This window comes from Chrysochloris asiatica, unplaced genomic scaffold (genome assembly GCF_000296735.1).
Source record: "Chrysochloris asiatica unplaced genomic scaffold, ChrAsi1.0 scaffold00348, whole genome shotgun sequence".
Lineage (NCBI taxonomy): Eukaryota > Metazoa > Chordata > Mammalia > Afrosoricida > Chrysochloridae > Chrysochloris > Chrysochloris asiatica.
The window spans coordinates 1,883,274-1,893,149 of NW_006408866.1; the positions used below are offsets into that span (position 1 = coordinate 1,883,274).

The following is a 9,876-nucleotide window of genomic DNA, read 5'->3' on the forward strand; positions in this document are numbered from 1 at the left end:
ACTATCAAGCCTTGAAAATAGTCCTTTGTTTTCTGAGACCATCTAAGCAATGGCCCTGCCCTCCAGACTAGATGTTGGACACGTTATCTGGACTCTGGGTGGAGAACCCTCAGCCCTGGGTTTCTAGGCTCATGGGGTTGGCAATTCTGCTTCCTTAGCTTTGTGTGACCCCATTCTCTTGAGTCTAGCAGGCCCCGTTCTTCTGTCCCTTGGGTATGACAGCCATGCTCCTTCAGCTTTGGTCAGTGGATCTGGCCCCATACCTCTGACACTCATGAATGGCAGCCCCACCCTCTGGACTGAGTTGGTGAAGTTGAGAAATCATCTCTTGTGTTAGTGCCATTTTTCTCTAAGACACCATTCTTGAATTTCAGAATTGCTTCATCTGCTTGTTGGCCCATACCCCATCTGCATGGCTCATTCCCTTTGCTCCTTCCTACAAACTGTCCCCTGATCAGGCTCTATAAAATAAAGGACAGTCACTTTTTCCTGCCACAGCACTCTGTCTTCCTTCCTCTCCTTACTTTAGTTTTCCTTATAGACCTTACTCCCACCTGGTGTGTTGTTGTTGTAATGTGCTGTACAGTTGGTTCCTACTCATAGTGACCCTGTACAGAGTTTCCGAGGCTGTAAATCTTTATGGGAGCAGAAAGCCTCATCTTTCTCCCACAGAACAGCTGGTAGTTTCGAACTGCTGACCCTGAGGTTGGCAGCCCGATTCATAACTACTACGTGACCAGAGCTCCCAATTGTTTCCACGCTTGAGCTCATTGATGCTGCCACTTACGTGCTACCTGATGTGTTATATACTTATTATCCGTCTTCCCAACTAGGATTTAAGGTCCCTGGGAACATTTGTCAGTTTTGTCACTGGATAATCTCCAGTGGCTAAAACAATGCCTGGCATATTATAAGCACTCAACAAAAAGCAATTTTTTGCTGACTGAATTGAATTATTCTGTTACCATGCTTTATCAGTTTTTCTTATATTTCTTTCAAAATTCCCTTTGCCTACATCTTTATGTTTTCCTACATCCTTACCACTATCTGAATAATTTTTTGCCAGGATCACTACAAAGCCTCCTCTGATTTCTCTACTTTTCACATATCTTTGAGGTTGCTCTTTCCGACAATACTATCATTTCCTTCTCGTGAGCTTTCAGTTAATCTCCCTTTGTTGTTGTTGTTAGGGGCCATCAAGTCAGTACCGACTCATAGCGACCCTATGTACAACAGAACGAAACACTGCCCGGTCCTGGGCCAACTTCACAATTGTTGCCACGCTTGAGCTCATTGATGCTGCCACTTATGTGTTGTAAAATGGACCAGTGTCCAAACCCTTGAGCCTGGCATATGCAGGGGTTTGTTCTTCTCTGTCAGTCTTGTTTACTATACTGCTTTCCTACACAAACCTTTTTTCCATCCTCACTAGTCTGCTTCATTTCCATACCAAGTCTGTTTTGTACATTTTGTAAAGGAATGCCGTCTTTTCTACTTAGGATACTTTGGCTCTTTTGGGTACAAGAACCAACTACTCGTTTGAGCTGCCTTAAGCAAGAGGGGATTATTTTGAAGGATGCATGTGAACCAGAAAACAGTCAGGAACCTAAGGGCCTCGAGGGAAGTGTTGCTCTCCATCCTCTCATGGCATTTTTTCTGGTTTCCCTTTCTAACTGGTCGAGTCTCTTGTTTTCTAGTTTAAATTTTTAATCAGTTTTGCCCCTTTTAAGCATATCTTGACAAGACATAGCAAGTCACTGGTCAGTCTATAGATGGGTCCCTCTTGACCCAGGGTCCCACCAATATTTAACAGGTTTGTGCTACATAAGAAGGTGGCTATAGAGGTGGAAGAGATTTAGCTAGAATGGGTTATCGGGAGTGGTGGTGGTTATGTGCTATGGAGTCGGTTCTGACTCACAGTAACCCCATGTAGGGTTTCTGAGGCTGTAAATCTTTACAGAACAGCTGGTAGTTTTGAACTGCTGACCTTGAGATTAGCAGCCCAACTCGTAACCACTATACTACCAGAGCTCTTTATTGGGGGTGACAAGCACTGTAATGAGCAGGTCTAACACACCAACTATCTGGTTTATATCTGTTCTTCAAGACTCAGTTAATAATTGTTTTTCTTTTGAAACATCTCGGACTACACCAGCCAAAAGTGTAGTCTTTCTACTTTACCTTTTATAGCCTTTCTTGTTATAACCCATTTGAGACTTATTCTCTCTGTGTGTTCTTATAACTGTATTAGATTTGCAGGCTCCTTAAAAGTGGTGGTGGGGTCTTGTACATCTTTGGATTTGTGCCATGCTTTGCCTGTACAGCATTAAGAGACATATGTCCTCTGAGGTGTTTTAAACACATATTCTAACATATACTCTAATTGTTCTTCTTTTTGGAGGGTCTTCACTTTCTGCCAGTATAAAAGCCAACATCAACCTGCAGAATGACCCCATCATTCAGAAGTTTGGCTTTAAGAGAGTGGGTTTGGTTAGATGCCTTCTGACAAAGGAGGAAATGAAAACATTTCACTTTCCATTACAAGGTTGGTTTAGATGTAATCTGATCTTAGTAACAATGTAAGGATATTGAACAGTTTATTTAAAAATATGACAGAGATTCAAAAAGTTTGTGGAAAAATGGAATGAGTAGATGATGGAGACTTCCAGTTTTGGAGTCGGAACAAGTGGAGTCAGGTAGGATGAGCTCCGTGGGGAAGGTGCCAAAAATCCAGAGAAGGTACTTTTATGGAGCTGCTCCAGAGCTCTGGATCTAGTATAAGGTACAGGGCGTCAGTTTCCTGCACCCTCGGGTGGAAAAATCACTGTATAAAAGAAAATACTGCAATTCTGGAATCAATTAGGGCTTGGGACTCTGCCTGTGAAGCACTCCCGCCCAGGCTGCATTCAGTGGGCAGTACCACAGCCAGACTGACACAGTGAAACCCGTGCAGTGACATTTGAAAAAAGAGGAGTGGGGAATTCTGCACATTTTTTCTCCTCTTCCCTGTTGTGCCCTCTCTGCCCAGCCCAGCCACCTTCAGGTGGGTGGGTGCGCACCCCAAAAAGGGTCCAGCATTGAGCCCACAGTTTTCCCATGGCATAGAGAGGAGGATCCTCATTGGTCTCATGGACTGACCCTTTGGCAGCAGCTTATGACGTCTGACTCTGGGACCAATCCCTAAAGTTGACCTGGGTGGGACCCATTACTCCTGCCACTGGTCAGACAGCTATTGTTTTATTTTTGTTTTGGAGTGGTGGTTTTTGTGTCTGCTTTTATATCACTTCTGTTCTTGGTTTTTGTGGTCACACTTTTTTCCCGGGGATGGGAGCATTTTCTCCCCACGTTACACAAGAAGACACAGCAATCGTGGCCATATAGCCAAGCTACAGTCATACCCCATAATATCTCACCATTTGGACAGGAGCCAATACCAGTTGCTAGACATTACATGCGAAAAGGGAAGCCTTTCTCCAGATCATATCTACCAAGAGATACTCAGCAAGTTTACCAGCACAGCAACATACATCCATTTAAGCATTAAAAATCCACCTAACTACTGAAAATGTCCAGGAAAACACAACAAAAGATCTCAAAACATGTCCAAAAACAGAAAAGAGTAACTGAGACAAATAAGCTGGAGGCAGACACAGTATTTCCAATAGAAGAAGAGCAGGTTTTGGATCTGCCTGAGAAGGAATTCAGAAGAATGCTATGGAAACAAATTCAAATGCTCCAAAAAGGGGTGGAGGAAAATAAGGAAGAAGTCAGGAAAGTGCTACAGGATATCAAACAAGATAGATACACCACTGGAAACAATTCAAAACCTGCAAAAAGAGGTTCAGATAATTAATAATAAAATATCAGAAAAGGACAATACACTGAAAGGGGAAAGGAGCATAATTGAAAAGATGGAAGCCAGAACCAGCGAGCTGGAAGACAAATCTCTCAATACTGCTAAGATAGAAGAGCAAGCAGAAAAAAGGATAAAAAAAAATCTGAAGAGAGCCTAAGATTCATGCTGGATAACATGAAGAGGAATAACTTAAGAATTATTGGCATCAGGAAGAATCACAGAAGTCCACAAAAGAGATAGTTGAGGAACAACTGGAAGAAAATTTCCCTAACAACTTGAAGGATGAGAAGATAACATTCAAGAAGCTGAATGAACTCCAGGAAGGATAGACCCCAAAAGAAAATCACCAAGGCATATCATAATCAAGCTCTCTAAAATCAAAGACAAGGAGAGAATTCTAAAAGCAGCCAGGGAAAAGAGAAGTGTTACCCACAAAGGCAAGCAAATCAGATTAAGCTCTGACTTTTCAACAGAAACCATGCAGGCAAGAAGGCAATGGGGAGACATATACAAAACCCTAAAAGAAAAAAACTGCCAACCAAGAATCACCTGTCCAGCAAAACTGTCAATAAAATACTATAATGCAATCAAAACATTCCAGGATAAACAGAAGCTAAGAAATTTTGTCAAAACCAATCAAGCACTTCAAAACATCCTAAAGGGAGTTATTTGGGATGAAAACCAGCAAGAACAGACAACAACCAGAAATTGACAGACGTGGCAACACCACCTGAAATTCAGTCAACAGATAGTAGAGTTCAGAACAGAACAAAATTACAGCAATGAATTCAGAGGACCTGTGAGGCCAAACAAAAATCAAAATATTAACAATGTCAAAGAAGGGAAAAATATAGGAACAGAGATCCAGGTGGTGAGGAGGCTGAGTAGATGGCCGGATAAAATGTTGTTGTTGTGAAGTACCGTCGAGTCGGTTCCGACCCATAGCGACCCTGTATAGGGTTTCTGAGGAGCATCTGGTAAGCTTGAACTGACGACCTTGCAGTTCAAACGGTTTTGCAGTCTGGCGCATTAACCCATAGCATCACACCAGGATTCCATATAGACTTTCTTAAATGCAGGGAAAACTTAACAGACTATAGGATAACCTGAAAGAAAATTAATACTTCACAACTTACCATGAAAATGAATATCCAAGCAGAACATTAAAACTAAGAAGAAACTGACAAGAAATAGCATAAAAAACATGAATGTAGCACAAGAAGGCATTCAGAACAAAGAAACAAACAGCACCACAAAAAATTAGTATAATGACAGCAGTTAATCCATACCAATCAATAATTATACTGAATGTCAATAGATTAAATGCACCAGTGAAGAGACAGAGAGTGGCAGAATGGACAAGAAAACAAGACCCTTCAATATGTTGCTTGCAAGAGACACACCTTACACACAAAGACAAAAACAGACTAAAAGTTAAAGGATGGAAAAAAATATACCAAGCTAACTGCAATAATAAACAAGCAGGAGTGGCAATACTAATCTCTGATAAAGTGAACTTTAAGACAAAAACCAGCATAAGAGATAAAGAAGGACACAATCAAACGGTCTGTTGAGCAAGATGACATAACCGTAATAAATATCTATGCTCCCAATGAAACAGCATCAAGATATATGAAGCAAACCCTACTAGAATTGAAAAAAGAAATAGATGAATCTACAATTATAGTGGGAGATTTTAATACGCCACTTTCGAAAAGGGATAGAACAACCAGAAACAAACTCGACAAAACCACAGAGGAACTAAACAGCACAATCAACCAACTTGACCTCATAGATGTGTCCCAAGCATTCAACCCAACAACAGCACAATATACATTCTTTTCCTGTGCATATGGAACATTCTCCAGAATTGACCATGTGTTAGGTCACAAAGCAAGCCTTCATAAATTTAAAAACATCAAAATACTACAAAGCATCTTTTCAGACCACAATGCTCTAAAACTAGAAATCAACAATAAGAAGACCAAGGAAATAAAGTCAAATACATGGAAACTGAATAACACCCTGTTGAAAAGCCACTAGGTAGTAGAAGAAATAAAACTTGAATTCACAAAGTTCCTAGAAACAAATGAGAACGAAACACAACATACCAAAATCTTTGTGACACGGAGAAAGTGGTACTGAGAGGACAATTCATTGCAATAAATGAGCACATCCAAAATGAAGAAAAAAACAAAATGAACACATTGATAAAACATCCGCATCTTCAGCAATTAGAAACAGATCAAGAGAGGGAACCTAAAGTCACCAAAAGAAAAGAAATAATAAAGATCAGAACAGAAATAAATGAGATGGAAAACAGAAAAACTATACAAAGAATCAACAGGACAAGAAGCTGGTTTTTTGAAAGGATTAATAAAATTGACAAACCACTGGCAACCCTAACAAAAGAAAAGAGGGAGAAGACACAAATAATATGCATTAGAAACCACAGGGGCGATGTCACAACAGAACCAAAGGAAATCAATAGAATAACAACAGAATACTATGAAGAGTTGGACTCCAACAAATTTGAAAACTTAGAAGAGATAGATACATTTTTAGAAAAACAAGACCTACCTAAACTTACAGAGTGAAGTAGAAAACCTGAGCAGACCTATAACAAAAGATGAAATTGATCAGGTCATAAAAAAAAAAAAACTCCCAACCAAAAGAAGTCCAGGCCAAGCTGGCTTCACTGGTGAGTTCTACCAAACAATTCAGGGAAGAGCTGTCACCAATTCTACTCAAATTATTCCAGAATATAGAGCTGTCACCAATTCTACTCAAATTATTCCAGTCGCTCCGTGGGAGAAAGATGAAGCTTTCTGCTCCTGCAAAGATTTACAGCCTTGGAAACCCTGTGCCACGGCTCTGTGTTGGAATCAACTCTGGCACACAACCACCCCACCACCATTAATCATTTGTGTATCTTTGGAGAAATGTTTGTTCAGAACCTTTGCCCATTTTTAAGTTGGGTCATTTGTCTTTATTATTGAGTTGGAAGGGTTCTTTATATTTTCTGGGGACATAAATTTCCTTGTAGCCTAGGACTTTGTTTAACTGAAAGAGTCAATGTACTTAAAGTGCTTAAACCTGATTCTTAGTATATAAATGTAAAAAAAAAAAAAAAAGTTGTTTTTTAAATGATTATTGCCACTACTATCTTGGTGTGGCACTGGAGGATAAGCACTGACTCACAAGGTCGGTTTGAATCACAAAATCGGCAGTTCAAACCCACCAGCTGCTCCTTAGAAACCCTATACAGGGTTATTGTGAGTCGGAACCAACTCAACAGCACTTAGCAATGACAGCATTATTGATAAGGTGAGCAATAAATGAGTGTCTCCCAGATTTGCAGATACCTCTCTTTTCTGGGTTAGCCTACATTTTGATTTTTCAAATTGCAATTAAGTTTCAGGATACCTGGAAATAGAAACTGGTGAAAGGTTTTCATTCTCCATTTTGTTTCCCTTCAAACAAGATGTCGACATTATCTTTCCTTGCTTCTTCTCTGTCACATACTTTTGAGTCTCTGAGTTGAAAATGCCTGAATATTAATTTAGAGGGGTTACCCTAAGCCTATAATTGAATCTGTTAGTGAATTTTCAGGTTGTAATTCCAGAAAAGGGAGGCACATCTTCATGTGGGGTAGAGGTGGGGGACACTGAAAGTTACTTAAGCCACCTGCCTACATCCTTTTAGAAGTAGGTGAAATCTCATTCCTACACTCTCTTGCTTTGTTTAAGAAGGAAAGATGTCACATGCTGTCATTTGCATGCTTGGTTTCCTCCCTTAGTATCTACATGGAAACTAGTGACTTTGGATTTAGCCACAAATGTAGTTAAAAATGCAGGAAGAATTGTTACTTGGTAAATGCAAGGGAATTCATGTTCAGGATCACCTGCAGTATATTCTCAGAGTCTAAAAATGAGTAGCTGGAGAAAACCTTGGCAGATACTGATTTAATCTTGAAATTTTAATCTATGTCAAACATTGAGAAGGTACCCAGCAAGCGTGATATTTCAGGTATGTCTGGATGAATCCAAGAACAATGTTTTCCATCTCTAGTTCTAAACGCAAATCTTTTACTCATTTTTCTCCTAGGGTTTTCTGGCTACGAAAGCTTTGTCCCTACTAAATGTAGTGGTACTGTAACGGACAACAGCCCTCTCTTTGGACTGGATTGTGAAATGGTAAGTACCACTTTTGAACTTTGAGTTTTCACCTGGAGTGATGCAAACTAGTTAGAAGATGACTTGCTTGAGTCAGATGGAAGATGATAATTCTTGAATCTAATGAGCCAGCGGTACCCGTGCATTCAATTCCAATATTCAGTTTAAATTACTGAAAGGATGCCTTTTTTTTCACATTTTAGAAAACCTGGATATTTGTTCCATGATGAAGAATCAACATTACTCAAGTTTTCTAACTAATTGCTATGTTTAATCAAGTCTTTGCACTTTAACTAGGACTTTGTTCCTCTTTCTCCTGGACAGATGTTTTGTTATTGTTGGTGTTGTTGCCTTAGAAATTTTGCCTGAGTTTCTATTGGTTTGGCTTTGTTTTCACACCGTGAAGATAAGCAGTAGGGTTTGTCTGCTTGTACTTCTCTTGCATTTTACTAATTCTAGTATGTTTCTTTTAAAAACCAGTGCATCCTCTCTTAACCCAGTACTCTGACCTCAGTTCAGGAAAGTGGTGGCTCATAGCTCAGAGTTTCTGAAGTCTGACATATTAGGGGTTGTAGCCTGGCCTTTAGAATCCTGGTGTGGTGCTGCAGGATAATGCACTGGACTGCAAGCTTGGTTAGAACCACAAGGTCAGAGGTTCAAACTCACCAGCTCCTCCTCAGAAACCCTATACAGGGTCGCTATGAGTCGGAACTGACTCGATGGCATTTAACAGCAACAATCCTGACTTTAAGGAGCCCAGGTGACCCATGGTTAAGCAGTCAGCTGCTAACTGAAAATTTGGTAGTTGGAATTTACCAACTGCTTTTGAGGGGAGAAAGATGTGGCAGTTTGTTTCTGTAACGATGACAGGCTTGGAACCCTTATGAGGCAGTTGTGCTCTGTCTTGACAGAATTGACCCAATGGCTATGGTTTTAGCCAAGTTTCACCTGCTAGTGGCTGTGCAGCCTTGTACAGATTGCCTAACATCTCTGAGCCTCAGCTTCCCTCCTTGGGAATTAGGCATAATGAGCGAGGCTATTCATTGAGCCATGCTGAAGTGTCATATATAAAGTGTTTACTACAAAGCTGTTGTTTTGAAGGGCCATTGAGTCAGTTTCCATTCACAGCAGCCCTGTATAGGGTTTATGAAGAGTGACTAGTAGGTTTGAACTGTCAACCTTTTAGTTAATAGTCCAGTGACAATACTGTGTTGCTGTTATAATCAAGTGCCATCGAGTCAGTTCCAACCCATAGCGAACCTGTTTAGGGTTTCCAAGGAGCAGCTGGTGAGCTTGAACTGCCAACCTGCGGTTCAGACTGACTTTGCAGTCCAGCGCATTTGCCCACAGCGCCACACCAGGTCAGTACTATACTAGGTGATAGTATGAGGGGGCTTGAAAATGTGTATGGAAAAATGGAATGAAAAGATCATGGAATTTTTCCACGAACTTTTTGAAGCCCCTTGTAGCATATGCTGCAGTAATTGTTATCTATTAGGTGTGACACTGTAGGATCAGCACTGGACTTCAAATCACAAGGTCAGCAGTTCACACCCACCAGCTGCTCCTTGGAAACCCTATACAAGGTTGCTGTGAGTCAGAACTGTCTTTTTTTTTTTTTTGAAATTTAAACATAAGGTTTATTCTAAGCTTTTGTTCTACATGCATATAAGGATATCATTTTTTTTTTTAATTTAAGGTTTTTATTGTGGATTGAAAGTTTACAGGGCACATCATCAGTTTCACATTCAACAATTCATATAATTTGTTTCATTACATTGATTATAATCCTCTCCATATACCATCAGTTAAAAGTATTTCTCTATCCACTTTAGCTTTTTTTAA

The 9,876-nt window shown here is 40.1% G+C and overlaps 1 protein-coding gene across 1 annotated transcript in view; it reads left to right on the top strand.

Annotated features, from left to right (window-relative positions):
- The window catches only part of LOC102815818 (putative RNA exonuclease NEF-sp-like), a 41,628-nt gene that overhangs the window by 6,598 nt on the left and 25,154 nt on the right, over positions 1-9,876 (top strand). The window contains exons 5-6 of the mRNA XM_006875965.1: positions 2,402-2,545; positions 7,964-8,052. Of these exons, the coding sequence (XP_006876027.1) occupies positions 2,402-2,545; positions 7,964-8,052 (233 nt within the window). The remainder of the gene's footprint in view (positions 1-2,401; positions 2,546-7,963; positions 8,053-9,876) is intronic.